Source organism: Hirundo rustica, chromosome 1, assembly GCF_015227805.2.
Source record: "Hirundo rustica isolate bHirRus1 chromosome 1, bHirRus1.pri.v3, whole genome shotgun sequence".
In the NCBI taxonomy this organism is placed as follows: Eukaryota; Metazoa; Chordata; class Aves; order Passeriformes; family Hirundinidae; genus Hirundo; species Hirundo rustica.
Genome location: NC_053450.1, coordinates 153,993,789 through 154,011,699, shown reverse-complemented (window position 1 = coordinate 154,011,699; position 17,911 = coordinate 153,993,789). Strand labels below are relative to the sequence as shown.

Genomic DNA, 17,911 nt, shown 5'->3' with positions numbered 1-17,911 from the left:
GATAATTCCTCTTGACCATATCAGTGGCAGCATGTAGTGAATAGTCCTGATGGGACTTGAGCCTTCTCTAAAGGGTTCAAGAGGAATGAAAAGGTGAAAATAAATATTCATTATGCAAATACCTGCAAGAATATATTTGTAGTCTCAGGCACCATAAAATAGCCACATCTCCTCAATAGCAGGTTCTAATGGTGGGCACATGTCTTCATGTCATTTCCTTTTGAACTTAATTCCCCAATCCCAAAAGCTGGTTCTGCATAAATTAGTAAAACAAAGATCCCAAACAATATCACTCTTGGGAGACAAAGTTACAGCTTCTGTGTGGGGGATAATATAAAATTCAGGAGCAGGACAGATACCCAGATGAAAGAGGCAGCAGGGAATATCCAAGTCTGTGCGACAAATTTAGCTCTCCATGACTCTTAAAAGATCTGAACAACTTTGCTGATGGTTTTACCCATCTTCCGAGTGAAAATAAGAAGCTGTGTGTTGGTCTGCATTGTCCAGGAGCTGTGCAGGGCGGAAGTGTGGGTCTGTATCCAGCACTGAAGATGTAAGCCTACAAAATGTTGGTTGAAGGCTCACTGGTTGTGTTGACAGTTTTAATATTGTGTAGAAATCACGTATGTTTAGCTGCGCAATACAAGTATTGGACATCAAAGTTCAGACTTGATCTGGGGCAATAATGATTCTGTGATCTTTGTGTAAAGCAGCTTCAAAGCATTTTCCATCTGTTCTCTTGCTTTTTCATCTCACATCAATGTTTTATGGAGGCTTATTAAGCAAGATGAACTTTTACTCCAGCGTAAGCTATTTTGACCTTTCCACTCTGATATGACTTACTGCTCTGTTTTGTTCTGTTTCTTTCCCTTGCACAGCTCCCAAAAAACCTCCCACCCAACCCCCAGCTGACCCTGTGGTGAAAAATAAAACAGAAACCTCAGTGACACTGGCATGGTCCCCTCCGAGGATGGACCGGCCCGTTCCAATCGACGGATACATCGTGGAGCGCAAGAAGCTCACCGGCTTCACCTGGGTGAGGTGCCACGAGTCCCACGTCCCCGGCCCCGAGCTCACCGTGAGCAACCTGTCAGAAGAGGCTGACTACCAGTTCAGAGTGTCTGCAGTCAACGCCTACGGACAGAGCCCCTACCTGGAATTCCCTGGGAGCTTGCACCTCGGTGAGCACGGAACCGGCACAAAATGGGGTGATCGGACAGGCGGGTGCCTTGAAAACGTTTCCCGTGGCTTTGAGGATGGAGCAATTGCCCAGCAAATCCTCTTTGCCTTTACTGCTGGTTCTCCTGCCTCGTGTGAACCGCTGGCCTTCACCAAAGGGAGGAAGGAAAAGTCCAGAACCGCCCCAGTGATGGTGGTTGGGTTTCTGTGGTAGAGCTGTGGGTGTGTTTATGTTCCAATGTCCCACATCAGGCTGTGGGAGAGGCAGAGCTCCCTGCTGTGGACCTTAAACCTGTAAAAGCTTCTGTACCTGCAGTGGAAAGAAACATTGAGATGGCCTTATGGTACAATTTTTAATATATAGACATGAGATATCAATCTTGCACGTAGAATGTTTGGAGGTGATCATGAACACCAAGTTCCAGCCAGTTTCTCTTCAATCTAAGAGCTCCTAGGAGAAATCCAGGGGTTTTTCTTTATTTCTAGGGTGCCAATATGCCCATAGAATCATTGGGTGCAATGGGATTTCCTCTTCCTCTGAATCACTGCACTAGAAAATATCTGTACAGATACTGAAGACCCACGCAGACTTTGATCATGCTGTGTCTTGTGATTGTGTCATCCTTGTCCCTCATTGTCTGAACGTGCCTGTATTGTCCTACAATATCTAGAACTGACTCACAGGGATATCTAGAAGCCCCTCCTTCTGAAGTATAAGAATAATATTGGCTATTCAATAAACACACTTGTAGGGGACTTTGGTGTTTCTGGCCTATGCCTTTACACATTCTAGGGATTAAAAAAAAAAAAAAAAAAAAAAAAAAAAAGACCTGCAAAAACAGGACTCCAGAGGTCAGTTACCTGCAGCTGAAGGAAACAAATCCTTTAGACCAACCATGCATTTCCTTCAGCTCATGAGAATTGTATAAGGCTGAATTAATTTATTCTCACCTCTTGTTTACCCTGACAATTGGGTTCCTGAGATGAGGTATCCTCCAGCATGGCAGCCTTGGTCTCAGAGGTGTGTGCTGTTCTTCCCTAGAACCCATCCTGGCTGTGAAAAACCCCCTGACAACAGCGGAAGTTGCACCTGGAGGAGATGCCCTGTTCACTGTTGATCTGACCAAGACAAGTTCTGGCACTTGGTACCTGAATGGCAAAGTCTTACAGGAAAATGAGACCTACATCATTAACAGAACCCAAACCACTCACACCCTGGTCATAAAAAATGTCACCAAGAAAGATGATGGGGCAGAAGTGAAATTTGTTGCCAACGACGTTGAGACCAGCACCAAGATGAGAGTGAGAGGTATTTATTGTCATTGCTGCCCATTCTTCTCCCAGTCAAGGGGTGGTTGTTGGGACTTGAGGATTAAAATTGGAGCTGGAGGCTTTCCTTGGTCTGTGGGAAGCACCTGGAATTGTGTCATGTGATTAATGTGTGTCCTGGTAATGACCTCACATTGACAGCTCAGAGTGAGTTGATCTGGCCAGCTGGTGGTATCCGAACTAGACTGCTTCACATCAGCTCACAAATTTCTGTCAAATTTATATCATTCACAACCATCTGTCGGTGGATTCTGTTGCCAAATCTGCCACTAATTCACCTTAAAGTTGTAATTTCAGCTCCAGGTTTGACCAGTCTCTTTGACTGTAACATTCTTTCAAAAGTAAAAGAGCATTCATTACTAACAAAGCTTTTCTAGTAGGTTTTTTAGTCCACCATGTGTGGGATATATAAGTTAGTATGCTGGAATGTATGCTTGATTTAAGATCAAGGTTTCCTCTATGAAATGACAGTAACATCTGTACCTACCACACTGCAAGGGAAAACATAATGAATTCAGAATGAATCCTTTATTCTGGAAGGATGTGCTTGCCTTGGGAGAAGATCTCTGCAGAAGCATGTTTAGAGCATTATTTATCAGTAGAAAAAAATGTGGTTTTTTTTCTTGGTGACTCTGGCAATAAAAACAGATCAGGTTTTCTGAACTGGAGAGGAAGGCACAGTATTGACATGAGCATGAGGGCAGGAACAGGATCTAACACCTTCAGAGATCTCAGTCTACAGCAGACCTGTCTTGGGTTTAAGTTATTGTGATATAACTCCAAATAACAAAGTCTCTCATCCTGGCAGGAGCTGCAGTGAGATTCACCAACAAGAGCAAAGAGGTAGAAAAAGTCTCCGCTCGGCTGCGGCAGGAAGCCAAACTCCAGGCCGAGCTTTCGGACACAGAGGCCACCGTAAAGTGGATGAAAGACGGGAAGGAGCTCAAGGCCAGTGAAAAATACGAGTTCCAAGCTGTGGGGAAGAGGCGCATCCTGAAAATCTGCAGCGCTGCCGAGGAGGACACTGGAGTCTACGAGTGTGTCTGCGAAGGGGATAAAATGCTTTATCAGCTCTCAGTGAAAGGTAAGCTGCTGTCTGGGCTGCTCTGCACTGCTGATGTTCCTGCCCTAAACCGATGGGGCCACCAAGGCACACAAAGGGAGGGAGTCTGGTAATCGCCCACCAACATCCAGCCTCGGTAGTGTGGTCCCACAGCAGAACTGGGGAGCAAATACAGCAACTGGAAAAGGGGTAGGAGCTGTGCTTTTGCTCCAATTGTGGCATCTTGATATTCCAGGGAATATCAAAATGCCAGTTTGGTGTAATTTTGTGAAGGCAAGTGGTGGGTAGGGAAAAGTGCTCTTGAGGTAAAGAAATCCAGCCCCAGGGGCGGGATGTGACACGGGACCCCGTGTCTGTCCCGCAATTGCAGTGTGACATCAGACAAGTCACTGAAGAGAGACTTCAGCTCTGATTACAGTTCTGATTGTACAGGATCATCATCTTGGCATTTTTGGATTTTTTTGTTGTTGTTGTTGTTGTTATTGGTTTTTCACCGGGGGGTTGTGGGTTTTTAAAAATTATTATTATTATTTTGAGGATTATTTTTGTTCTTTTCTTTCAACACTGTGGTGCATAAGAATAGACCTTTCCAGGCCACCCTGGATGACTTAACCCCTTCCTGTTTTTACAAGGTGTTCAGATGCATAGAAAAAACAGCAAGATGGTATTTTATTTTGATATTTCTTGAACCAGCACTGTTTTACAGCTGCCTTTTTTTTTTTTTTTTTTTTAATGTTCTTTTCATGGCATTTCTATCTTTACCCTGAAACCATCATCATTAAACCTTGTTGCAAATCTTTCCATCTCCGCAAGATTTTATGAACTAAAGCAAAGCTGTCTCTGCCTTGAAGGTGACCAGATTTTGCCTAAAACCCATTCTATCCCCAGACTGTTCCTCACATGGATCATCAGATGTCTGCTGATCTGAGGCTCAGAGCACACATTCTTACTCCAGGCCAGTCCAGCCTGTTGTCAGACTGTCACCAAAAGCGAGGGAAAGCCAAAAACCCTCCAACAACATTTTTTAGTGTTAGAGAATCAAGGCATCACTTTATTTCTGGCCAGGATGTGCAACAGAAATAATTTCATCCACAGGGTCGTGCAGAGAAAATCATTCCACCACACATGACATTTACTAGATTTTTCACATACTTATGCAGTCAAAACCCAGAGAAATTAATTGGTTCAATGTTCACTGGCCCCAAATTATACAGTTCTTAGTATTTGGTTTCCTACTAGTTATTGATCTCTTTCCCTTCGATGCTAATTGGGGTCTCATTCTTTGTTATTGATCTTTTCAGAGACCAGGTGTCTCTGACCAGGCCAGGGGGGAAGTCTGGAGCTGATGTTCATTAATGGTGGTTATCTTTTTTATATCTTCTGTGCTACCCCCAGGCTGTTGAGATGTTAAGCTCATCAGGCCTCGAGTGGAAAGAAACTTCAAATCCTCTCCCCCAGGACAAAGGCGAATAAAACCCCTGACTAAAGTTATACCAAAAAAAAAAAAAAAAAAAAAAAAAAAAAAATTAAACTTTGCATCATTTCCAACAAGACTGGGGGATTTCAGTGTCTATTTTTCGTTGAACTGGCAAGTTCACTCTGTAAATCCATTTGATTTCCATGTTTTGTCCCACAGCTCAGCCTCACCTTCCCGCCAGCAATGATCACACTGTTTCTGCTTGGAGTAAGTCTGAGGTGTTTCATCGTCACGCTCTGCTGGCACCTCACCCTCCCTGATCTCTGTAGAAACAACAGAACCAGATAATATTGTGGGGTTTTTTTTTCCCATTTGACAACCTGTTCAGTTGTTTCAAAGACCAAACCTGACAGAGCTGAAAAAAAAAAAAAAATTAAGATGTGACTAAATCTATACATAGAGGAAGTTCTATTGACAATTGGCGCCTGCTCCTAATTTTGATTTTTTCTCTCTTGCTCTGCCCCTTTAGCGTAATTTTTCATGCTGACTGTTCTACCCACATTTAATTGATGGATGTTCCCATGTGTTTTTCATTGTAGTCTGACTACCAAATGAGTAACCAGTGTTATTATTTTAAAATCTGCATTGACAAGCTGTGTTTTTGTAGCCTGTCCAACAATTTAAATGTCTGCTGTTTACAGCTTGGCTCCTGGAGGATCACCTTTGGTACCTCTCATCCTCGGTGGGATGAGCCTCACAAAACGCTGTTTCAATATCTTACCTTCCATCGTGAGCATGTTTTATCAGCCACAGGGAGCTGGGGAACCATTTGAGGAGCAGGTCAGCTGTAAATGGCACACGGGCGTCACGTGGCTGCCGAGGGGCCACCGCGCCAAGCCACGGCCCCTGTGTCACTCCCTGGGCCTCCTGCCCAAACCAGCCAGAAATGCGCTTGCCATTTGTCACTGCAGTGCCTGCTCTGCCCTGAGCTCCACGTGCCAGGCACCCCCCGACACATGACCTCCCGTGGTGACAAGGGACACCTGAGACGCCTCTTTCGGGCTGCTCTGGCTGTATTTTTCACTCTGGTTTTCTGGGGAAGGGAAAGGTGAATGAATGAACTCATCTCCCTCTTCTTCCTCCCACAACTTTTAAACTGTGGACTGAGTTTCAGTAATGCTGGGAAAGAAATGTCTTAGGCCTTCCCCGTTTAAATTTGGATATTGGTGGGGGTTTGAATATTTTGCTTTGAGGCAATTGGTGGCTCAATTACTTCACTCCATGTTAACATGATGCCAGATTTATTGTTTATTTTCTATGCTTCAGTTAACTTCCAGGAATAAATTTCTTTTCATCTTGGTCCTATGAGATATCCATATAGATTATTAATTTTATGTAATTTAATTTATCTAGGTTATATTTTAACCTCTTCTAGAGTCAATTTGTTTGCCAGGAGGTTACAATATAATGATTAAATAACCTTCCTGGCTTTACCTCCAGTTAATTTCTTTTCTCACTTCTCTTAATATATTATTTTAAAGCTGTGTCCTGGGGCTTCTTCTCCTTGACTCAGCCTCTTGTGCCGTCTATGTGCTCTGCTTTTTGGACATGGGATAATCAGGAATATGGTAGGAAATTTGTCTGCTTCTGCTTTGGAATCTAGTCATTAGATCCATAATTAAATAAATAGATTTGGTGTTATGATAAATGAATACCTCATGTAGATGTCAATGTGACGTGCACAGAGTTCTTTACCCGAGCTGTGTCCGTGTTTTCTTTCAGCACTTGCAAACTTTGTAAACAAAGAGAAAACTGGAGGAGTTGTCAAGGCCATCGCTGGGAAACAGGCTGAGTTTGTGTCTGAGACCTCCGAGGCCAACATCATGGTGAAGTGGTACAAAGATGGGAAGGAAATCACAGCCAGCAAGAAATTCACCATGGAAGACAAAGGGAAACTGCACAAGCTTGTGGCTTTGGCTGTGACGAAAGAAGATGAAGGAACTTACACCTGCAAAGTCGGGGATGACACTCTTACCTTTGATTTAAAAGTCTCAGGTAAGTTTGTGCTGCAAGTATGGGATCAGAGACTGTGCAAGAAACGCAGGATTTTGTTCTTTAGAATTTTCCTGCCTTATAAATTGACAGATATTTTTGGGCCAAGGTTGCTCAACACTTTCAGAGATTCTGACCCTTCCTTTGAGATTCTGACCATTGTTGTGATCCTGATGCAAACCCAGAGCATGGGCAGATAATGTAATGATGCTGTGATTGATTTGAGTCAGCTCAAGATTTTTCTGGGGTTGGAGCACAAACCCCAAACATGATGCTGGCTGAGCAGCTGGCAGCCACATCTGGCCTTTGATCTTTTAGCTCAGCATGTTCATCTTTTTAGGACCACCTTGCTCAGGGGTTCAAAGTCTTGCTGTGACAGCCATGTCCCCTCCTTTGAGAAGTTCAGCTCCCGATGTTGAGAGTTAACCATCTCCTGCTGTTCCCAAAGGACACTGTGGTCTCAGAGATCACTCCCTGTGGTGCTGTGAGCCACTCCATCAGTCCGTGTCACGTGCCCATCACACAAAGCACGTGGTTGTCAGGTCAAGCCCAGAAGAGAAATGCTTGTCACCACTGCATTCCAGCCCAGGATGGAGCCAGAGTATAAAATGACACAAGGATTCATCTGTGAAACTCAATATCTGTGAAATTCAGCTGATTCCACTTGCATGTTTGTGGGAACTTTTCTTCTAAATGGGGTTTTCTGGCTCGTGCCTGGACTCTAATTTTTAACCTGGTCCCAAATTTAAGATTGAAACTCTCCTGAAAGCTTCTTCTGGCACGTCTGCAGTACAGTGCAATTAAAGAGAAGTCACCACAGAGTGCTTGTGACCTGTAATGGAATATTCAGGTTGTCCTGATGCTGTCCATGAGCTAACTAAAGACTCAGCAAAGCTGATTAATTTAGGACAGCTCTTGTCTTGAGGGATTCCTGCAGTATTTAGTGAGCTGGAGGGAGTGCTTCCAGCTTCCAGCCAGTGTTTACTCAGTTATTCACTCTGCATCTCACCTCCAGCTCTCTTCTGAGAATCCAACGTTGTGCAATTTCTCTTGGAGTGTAATTTCCAGTCCCTGACTTTACCCATTGAAAAACTGGTCTGAAAGAGCCAGCCAGTCTCTGCCCAGACTGACCCCTCAAAAGGCAGTTTGTGCAGTCTGATTTATATGTCTGATTAGAGCTGTCTCAGATGGATTTTAGGAGTGTTCTGGTTGTGCCTTTGTCTGAGCATCAGGTACAGAGGATTGCCTGAGCTTGGTATAAAATTTTGCTGGCCATGGGCAGGTTGGGTGAACCTCACCTGTGGCTCCTGAGACAAAGCATCACATGACTGAGGCAAAGAAAACTGGTGTCTGCTAAATCATAGAACCGCAGAGAGGTTTGGGTTGGAAGGGACACTAAAGATCATTCTGTTCCACCCCCTGTCAAGGGCAGGGACACCTTCCACTATCCCAGGCTGCTCCAAGCCCTGTCCAACCTGGCCTTGGACACTTCCAGGGATCCAGGGGCAGCCACAGCTTCTCTGGGCACCCTGTGCCAGAGCATTCCCACCCTCAAGGCAAGAGTTTATTCTTAATATCGCTTTTAACCCTGCCCTCTGGCAGTGTGAAGCCATTATCCCTTGTCCCATCCCCACAAACCTTTTGGTGAACAGGGATTGAGTAACAACTTGCTAACAACACCTTAGCCAGGGCAGCTTCCTCCTTGTTTCATGTGTCACCATAAAAATTTTCCAGAGCGCTGAGAAGCAGCACTGCACAGTCTGGGGGTGGTCTCAGGGCAGGGAATCAATCTGCCTTGAGGGTAATGGGACACCCCAATAACCCTGAACAGCAGGATTCTGGAGTCAGCTGATTGTTGAACAATAAGTGAGTCCTAACGAGTGCAATTTTTAATTAAATACTTGCCTGGCACAGCAATTGTCCTTGGGGTGCTCAGTGACTGAAAGCAACAGCTGCTGCTCAAAGAAATGCAATACTGGGCTGAGGCTGGCTCCGAGTGACAGCCCTCAGCCTGCTCCTCAGGCCAGGGCTGCCCTGATGGAACGAAGGCTCTGAAATACCTGACATGCCCATCAAATCCTGCTCCTTAGCTTAGGGACAGGCTGTGTTGGGGAGGTTTGCTAGCATTTTACACCAAGATCTCTCTTCCCTACGTTGCCTTCCCTTTTACCTCTACAAAGACACTTGCAAAGAGTGTTAATTGATAAAAATGTTGTGTTATTGCTGCTTATATGACAAATACCCTGTGTTTACACAGACCATGTCTGTGCTGTCAGCAGGGTTTGAGCTGAGCTATGCATGCAGGAACCTCAGCTGAGTTGTGCGAGCAGTTCTGAGTTCTCTGCTGGGAAGATCAGTTTCAGCCAAAATATGTCAGATTATTGACTCCCATATTCATAGAAACAAGGAATTGTTTGGGTCGAAATGGGCCTTAAATGCCATCTCCTTCCAACCCCCTGCCATGGTCAGGGATGCCTTCCACTAGACCAGGTTGCTCAGAGCTTTTTCCTAACTTGAGGTTGGAGAGTATTTTATAAATGAGATCCTCCCATGGAGAAGAATTAGTCCAGTAGGACTATGGACAAGGAGCTGCAGGAACGGGCCCAGAAACATTTTAAAAAGGCTCCTCATCACCTCCAACTAGATTTTCTGAGGCTTCCCAGGTATTTTTGAAGCTGTTTCTGCTCTCAGACATCAACACGGATACCCCAGAGCCTGCTAGACATAGGAATCAAGGAGTGGTAAAGGAAGTGTGAGCAACTTGAGGGCGTCTCAGCTTGATTTAAAACATCCAGGAGGATGTAGGGCAGATGAAGGGGATTTCAGTGCAATTGAGAGCAATTATCTGACGATCAGAGGGGTTTGCACCATCTGTCAGAGAGGCATTAACTGTGTGTGACAATGGAATGACAATCAATAATCCTAACTTTGTGCAAGACAAACCTGCACCAAGGCATGAACTTGTTTTCTCTTCTGCACTCCAGATGAAGCTGTTACTTTTGTCAACAAGCCCAAAACGGCTCCAGAGGTGTCAGTCAGTCCTTCTGAAAGCCTGGAGCTGGTGTGTGAGGTGTCAGCTGCAGGCGGGGCCGTGGTGTGGAGGAAGGATCAGGCTGAGGTGAAGCAGGACCAGAGGACAACAATTGTCTGCCAGGGGACACAACGCAAGCTCATCATCAAAAAGGTGACACAGCAAGACCAAGGCAGCTACACCTGTGAAACGAAGGACGACAGAACAACATTCCAAGTCAAAGTCAGAGGTGAGGAAATGCCAGGAATTCCAAAGGCAGAGGCGAATTCCATTTTGAGTGGTGTCTTGCATCCAGAGGATCATCTCACAGTCTCAGCCATTGTAATCGATTTTTTTGGGGGCAGCTCTCTTAACAATATTAACACGGTTCTGCATCCATGACGGGACCACCACCACCAAAAAAAAAAAAAAAAAAAAAAGGAAAGGATGGAAACTCCTTCTCCTCTCACAATTAGTTGGTGCATCCGCAGAAAAACTCCCACAGGAAAAATAGTGTGGGGCCATAGCAGGGATAAAGGGGAGTGGGAAGGTGTTTGAAGAGCACTGATTAGATGAGAATAGGTTATTGTTTAAATGTTGGATGGGGCTTGGAGCAACGCAGTCTAGTGGAAAGTGTCCCTGCCCATGGCAGGTGGGTTGGAGTGTCATGACCTTTCAGGTCCCTTCTAACAAACCATTCCATGATTCCGTGATTAGATGGAGAACAATGGAATTGTCCTAAATAGGCAGAAGAAGAGCAATGGTTCCTGGACATTAGGGTACAGGTGCTGTTCCCTTCTGATTCACTGGAATCTTGGAGAGATGTAGGGAGAGGAAAAGAGAGAAGAGGGAGAAGGGTTCAGGCAATGCGAGTTGGTGCTCCAAGTCCTACATTTAAATCTGTCCTAAAACTGTGAGATTTTAACATTACCCTAGATTTCCCATAAAATTCCCGTTCTTATTCACCGCTTATCCAGGCAGAGATGAAGGTGCTTTCTTGCAGTAATGGCCCATCATGATTTATTACCTCTCGGGGCGAGTACAGTGAAATAGGTGGAACATGATTAAACACCAGAGACAATGACCGCAAAGAGCTGCTTGTGACTCTTGGGGTTTCCTTACAGAGACAGAAGTTGTGTTTACAAACAAGGAGAAGGTGCAGAAAGAGGTGAAGGCTGCACTGTCAGAAAATGCCACGCTGAGCTGTGAGGTGGCCCAGGAGAAGACAGAGGTGAAGTGGTACAAGGATGGGAAACTCATCACCTCCAGCAAGAAGTTCAAGGTGGAGTCTGAGGGCAAATCGCGTCGTCTGGTGGTGGGCCAGTTGGAGAAGAAAGATGCAGGGGAGTACACCTGCGAGGCTGCTGGCCAAAAACTCACCTTCAGGATCAATGTCACAGGTGGGAGAAAATTGTTTATCCCAGCTTTCCTATTTCTAAAATAGTTAGAAAGATTAGTGTTATTATATATATTCTATGTAAAACATTAGAATACCTTTAAGACATGGAACTCAATCCTTGAAAAAATTTAGGGGCTGCCCATCCATGTAGGGACAGGGCCATGAAAAGGAAAGCACTGATTGCACCTCTCCATCCCCATGTGTTGATGAAATCAAAACAGCTCTGCAATGCAGCTGATTTTCAGTGAATTTCAAAGGATTGTCATGATGAAGAGCTATAGGAAATCTGCCCAGTGTCTTCACTCAGCAAAATAAAACAGACAAAATCTCACCAAAAATGCAGCAGGAACAGTGCTACTAATACTCTGAATTTCTGTCTCTTTCCAGAGCCAGAAGTTGTGTTTACAAACAAGGAGAAGGTGCAGAAAGAGGTGAAGGCTGCAGTGTCAGAAAATGCCACGCTGAGCTGCGAGGTGGCCCAGGAGAAAACAGAGGTGAAGTGGTACAAGGATGGGAAACTCATCACCTCCAGCAAGAAGTTCAAGGTGGAGTCTGAGGGCAAATCGCGTCGTCTGGTGGTGGGCCAGGTGGAGAAGAAAGATGCAGGGGAGTACACCTGCGAGGCTGCTGGCCAAAAACTCACCTTCAGGATCAATGTCACAGGTGGGAGATTGTTCTATCTCATCACAGAAAGGCCCCTTACCACCAAAAAATATAGCTCTAGTGTCTGTGCAGCCTAAAGCTTCATTGAGTAGCGATGGAAATCAACCACCCATCCTCTGTCACACTGATGCTGGCAGCTGGACAGCTTCATCCATGGGATGAATCCTCCTCACTGCCCCTTGGTCTTTTCTAATTTCCCAGTAATGAAAAGATAGGCAAGTCTCCATTCCGTTGTCATTTATAGGGATAAATGTAAGGTTGTCTTCCTGGTATATTGGAAAAATGAGTCCAGTAAAAGTAGGAAAAGAGGTTTCCTAGAATGAGCAAGGCTTCCATATGGGTCCTAATGGCAAATGAGATTTGGTATTTATTTGTCCATTACATAATGGACCAAAGCAATGGATTTCTTGTAGAGATGGGAATAAGCTAAAATCCTGAGGCACCGGATCATTTTCCTCAGAAATGGCTGATGTGTTGTCCTCAGGCATGACAAAGCTCATGTGCTGTCTGGGCATTAAAAAATGCCAGAGACAGGGAAGTTGTCATGTTTTTTATTTGGGTTTGACCACTTTGGACAACATCAATGTATGTGTGATTTTAAAATCACTTCCCCCACTCCACAGAAGCAGAGGATGCATTTATCAACAAGGAGAAGGTGCAGAAAGAGGTGAAGGTTGCAGTTTCAGAAAATGCCACGCTGAGCTGCGAGGTGGCCCAGGAGAAAACGGAGGTGAAGTGGTACAAGGATGGGAAACTCATCACCTCCAGCAAGAAGTTCAAGGTGGAGTCTGAGGGCAAATCGCGTTGTCTGGTGGTGGGCCAGGTGGAGAAGAAAGATGCAGGGGAGTACACCTGTGAGGCTGCTGGCCAAAAACTCACCTTCAGGATCAATGTCACAGGTGGGAGACAGATTTTTTGTTGCATTTCATTGGCTTTTCTTTGCATCTGGGTGTTTCCCCCCATTCTCTCTGACGCAATATTAAAAATGTTGTTAAAGTACTTTCCGATGCTGGTCTGAGCTGCCGTTTCAGTGAGTGGACAGATCTGGAGTTGACCTGTAGATATCCTGATGTCAGCTCATCACCTCCCTGTATGTCTCCTTCAGCTGTGGAAGTGAACAAGACTTCTCAACAGCAAGCACTCTGTTAAAAAAAATCTCTTCAGTGTGATCACCGGTGCTGGTATTCCTCCTCCCATTACGGGTATTCTTCCATGAAAATCACTGTTTTCCTTCCTCTTTTTTGCAAGCGATAGGGCAAGAGTGAATGGTCTCAAGTTCTACCAGAGGTTTAGGTTGGATATCAGAAAGAAATTATTAACCAAAAAGGTTGCCAGGTATTGGAACAGGCTGCCCAGGGTAGTGGTGGAGTCCCCATCCCTGGAAGGGTTTAAAAGCTGTGCAGATGTGACACTTGGGGACGTGGTCAGTAACGGGAAGCAGTTGGACTCAATGATCTTCAAAGTTTTTTCCAGCCTAAATGATTCTGTGATTTCTTTGGTCTCAGTATATTTTACAAGATATCTGTTGAGTTTTACCTCAGGCTCCAGACAGCTCAAGGACACCAGCTTCATTCTGAATGGTCATTGCTGAATTGGATGTTATGGAAGGGTTTGGTTGTTTGTTTTATTGTTCATGTCATTCCACTGTCCTTACAGCCAAATCATTCTTTTTTTTAATCTTAAAATATTGTCTCATATGCCGAGATGATCAGAACAGGGAAGCAATTTTCACCTCCATTTTCTTATAGCACCAAAGAGAGTTTTGGCATTTTATCGGCTGTGTAGAGGAGTAACTGTGTTGGGAATCTATTGACTCAGCTCTATGTGGGGTACCCAGGCTGTGAGCTGGAGCATTCTGGTTCTTTTTCATTCTTTGTGTAGCTCATTCTTTGGCTGAGAGAGCTGCCACCTTCAGAGGAGGATGGGTAAGGAAGGATAAGTCAGGATAGATCTGAGAGGTGTCATCCTAAGAAAATCCAGTGTGGACGTTGATAGACCATCATGAAAATACAGAGTAATTTGAGTTGGAAGGGACCTTAAATACCACCTCATTCCCACCCCCTGCTGTGGGCAGGACACCTCCCACCGTCCCAGGTTGCTCCAAGCCCCATCCAACCTGGCCTGGAACATTTCTTGGGATGGGGCAGCCACAGCTTCTCTGGGCAAAGATGTTACAAACCAAATTCATTGTTCGTTACTGCAGAGGTGTAGTCAGAAAACAGAAATTTAGCAGTTTACATGTGAATTTCTCTCTCTGTGGGAGCGGTCTGCCTCAGAAAGCAGAAGTTTCCAGCTCTCTTTCCAGCGGGGTGACCTCATGGTGGCACAGGGTAATGTGACCCCTTGCCCTGTGCCGTCAGCCTGCCTTAGCTACCGTTGCTGTATTTCTCATGGGAACAACTGTAACGCAACGTGCAAGTCCAGCACTGGCTGGAAAATGATCCAGTGTGAAAGCCAGGAGGGATTATGCGTACTCGGAGTGGTTGGCTCTTCTGCAGCAGGAATCCTTCTCTCACTAGTTTATCCCAAAGTGCAGCGGACTTCTGGGTCTTAATTTATCCTGGTGCCATTGCACTTGGAAAGATTTTCAGGGTTCCTGTACTCCACTGGTAGCACAAAGCCTTCCCTGTTTAAGGACAGGTTGAAGGTTAGATGCTCAGTGTTGGGTTTTGGGATGCCTCTGTAGTTTTTGGCTTGATATAAAAAAAATACCAGCTGCTGCACACCTTGAGACTGAGTTGGACACGCAGAAAAAGAACTGAGTCTGAAATCTCAGTATTTCAGGATTCAGAGTGTGCAGTGAAATCCATATTTTAAATCAGTGAAAGTTCCATGTCCTGAAAATATTTTTCCTCATTTGCACTGAGACTTCAATAACCAGTTTAATTTAAGGTTGGAAGTGTCATCTGCACTGCATGCTTGCTTAAATTTAAAATAAGTTTCTAAGAGAAATTATCAACAGGTGTAAATAACTTTGGAAGCTGATTAAAAGTTTTAGTCACACTTCTTATCAGTATAAAAATGGTTTATATGAAAGGTCAAGAATGAAAAGGAGAGTGAGATGAATCTGGAATATTCCTGCCCTGCTAACCTGACTTTAAATACAGTTGTCATCAACACAGACTCATTGAATACCTATTGAATACATTCTGCATATTCACACTCAAAGTTTCAAATAGGAGTTTAAATATTTATATTTTTGCAATCAGTTTTGAATGCGAAGCTTGGTGTGTTACAAGCTCTTTCAGATGTCAGAGTGCAGCTGACAAGTCCTTTGAGGAGCTTTGCATCACCCAGCATAGACCACGTGCCTCCTAAATGACAACGACATCTCCTCACACCCCTTCCACAGCCAACATAAACAGAGGAGCTCAAATTCTGAGCCCCTAAGCTGGACTCCTGATCCGTGTTGCTCCCTGCAGGACATCTCTCTTTCCATGGACTGTGCAATATTCATAGCAAGGCTGTGATGTGGCCCAGGACCATGTGTGGTGCCACTGTCGGCAGTGGAGGAACTCGACCTGAGCTCACCCCTCCTCCTCACCCTCCCAGGCGGCTGCTGCCACTCAGAGCACAGACGTGATGGAGGCAGGAGGAAGTCATCCAGGAGGAGTCAGGGATGGCCCCAGGATGCGGCAAGGAGTGACTGGGAAGAGGAAGGCAGTAGCACAGGGGTGGAAGTGGCTCAGGGATCCCCAAGAGTCTCCCAGGTCACAGAATCACTGAGGTTGGAAAAGTCCTCCCAGACCATCGAGTTCCGGCTGTGCTCAACCTTGTCACCCTGCCCAGAGCACTGAGTGCCATGTCTAGGTGTTCCTTGGACACCTCCAGGGATGGGGACTCCAAACCTCCCTGGGCAGCTCCTTCCAGTGCCTGACCACCCTTTCCATGGAGGAATTCCTCCTGATGTCCAACCCGAGCATCCCCTGGCACAGCTTGAGGCTGTTTCCTCTCATCCTGTCTCTTGTTCTCTGGGAGCAGAGCCTGACTCCCCCATGGCTGCACCCTACTGTCAGGAGGCCAGTTTGCTGGAGAATGACAGATTTTTTAGGAAATGAAAATACACTTCAAATTTTATAATTTTATCTGATAGCTTTATGTGTAATGCTTGTCAAGTACTTTTCTGTGTTGAGAATTGTGTCTTTGTCCTCTCTTTAGGCCTGGGTTACAAGGTATTTTCTGAGCAACACCCAATTTTGATCTAAAATACCTGGTAAAATCCTCTAAATAGTGTGATAGTGGAGGTGGCAGCTCACCATTGTGCTATATTTATCTTGTTCCAAATATAGGGAGTAGAAAAATAAAGACAGAAGAGAGAAATTTTTCTTTGTATTAATTGTAAGAAATTTGCAATTTGGGTGGTTGAGCTGCTCATGAGGACAAGTGAGAGAGGGATGATTATTACATGGAATATATTGTGAGGGTACATTGCTTTATTTATGAGCTAAATAGAACTGCATAACAGTGTTACTCACAAGAGTTTAATATTGAATTCTTTATGTTGGAAAAGACCTTTGAGATCATCTTGTCCAATAGCAAAACCAGCGCTGCCAAGTCCAAGAATCCTGGAGAGCTTCTACAACTCATACAAGTAAGAACTTCTTGACACAAGGTATTTATACCTTATATATTTTCCCCCTTATGTTTCCCTGTTTCAGAGGCAGAAGATGCCTTTGTCCACAAGGAGAAGGTGCAGAAAGAGGTGAAGGCTGCTCTGTCAGAAAATGCCACGCTGAGCTGCGAGGTGGCCCAGGAGAAAACGGAGGTGAAGTGGTACAAGGATGGGAAACTCATCACCTCCAGCAAGAAGTTCAAGGTGGAGTCTGAGGGCAAATCGCGTCGTCTGGTGGTGGGCCAGGTGGAGAAGAAAGATGCAGGGGAGTACACCTGCGAGGCTGCTGGCCAAAAACTCACCTTCAGGATCGATGTCCCAGGTGGGAGAAAATTGTTTATCCCAGCTTTCCTATTTCTAAAATAGTTAGAAAGATTAGTGTTATTATATATATTCTATGTAAAACATTAGAATAACTTTAAGACATGGAACTCAATCCTTGAAAACCTTTAGGGGCTGCCCATCCATGTAGGAACAGGGCCATGAAAAGGAAAGCATTGATTGCACCTCTCCATCCCCATGTGTTGATGAAATCAAAACAGCTCTGCAATGTAGCTGATTTTCAGTGAATTTCAAAGTATTGTCATGATAAAGAGCTATAGGAAATCTGCCCAGTGTCTTCACTCAGCAAAATAAAACAGACAAAATCTCACCAAAAATGCAGCAGGAACAGTGCTACTAATACTCTGAATTTCTGTCTCTTTCCAGAGCCAGAAGTTGTGTTTACAAACAAGGAGAAGGTGCAGAAAGAGGTGAAGGCTGCAGTGTCAGAAAATGCCACGCTGAGCTGTGAGGTGGCCCAGGAGAAAATGGAGGTGAAGTGGTACAAGGATGGGAAACTCATCACCTCCAGCAAGAAGTTCAAGGTGGAGTCTGAGGGCAAATCGCGTCGTCTGGTGGTGGGCCAGGTGGAGAAGAAAGATGCAGGGGAGTACACCTGCGAGGCTGCTGGCCAAAAACTCACCTTCAAGGTCGATGTCCCAGGTAGGAGAAGATTTCTTTGGCCCATCAGTCTTATTTCTAGAATCTTTAGAAAAATTAACACTTTTTAAAAAGTCTCGTTCGCGTTACATTTCAGTTTTTTGGAGTATGTCATTGGCGTGGCCTAGGATGGGTACAAATTCAAGGCCAGTCTTCTTTGTATATTCTTTGTAAAACATTTAAAGTCCTTAAAACCGGGGGCTGAA

At 44.9% G+C, this 17,911-nt stretch overlaps 1 protein-coding gene across 4 annotated transcripts in view; it reads left to right on the top strand.

The window, feature by feature from the left end:
* The window catches only part of OBSCN (obscurin, cytoskeletal calmodulin and titin-interacting RhoGEF), a 178,036-nt gene that overhangs the window by 19,275 nt on the left and 140,850 nt on the right, over positions 1–17,911 (top strand). For all 4 annotated transcript variants that reach the window (XM_040077845.2, XM_040077838.2, XM_040077829.2 and 1 more), the window contains exons 5-14: positions 879–1,181; positions 2,222–2,488; positions 3,317–3,592; positions 6,771–7,043; positions 10,025–10,300; positions 11,175–11,450; positions 11,837–12,112; positions 12,736–13,011; positions 16,771–17,046; positions 17,433–17,708. In XM_040077845.2, coding sequence (XP_039933779.1) covers positions 879–1,181; positions 2,222–2,488; positions 3,317–3,592; positions 6,771–7,043; positions 10,025–10,300; positions 11,175–11,450; positions 11,837–12,112; positions 12,736–13,011; positions 16,771–17,046; positions 17,433–17,708 — 2,775 coding nt within the window. The remainder of the gene's footprint in view (positions 1–878; positions 1,182–2,221; positions 2,489–3,316; positions 3,593–6,770; positions 7,044–10,024; positions 10,301–11,174; positions 11,451–11,836; positions 12,113–12,735; positions 13,012–16,770; positions 17,047–17,432; positions 17,709–17,911) is intronic.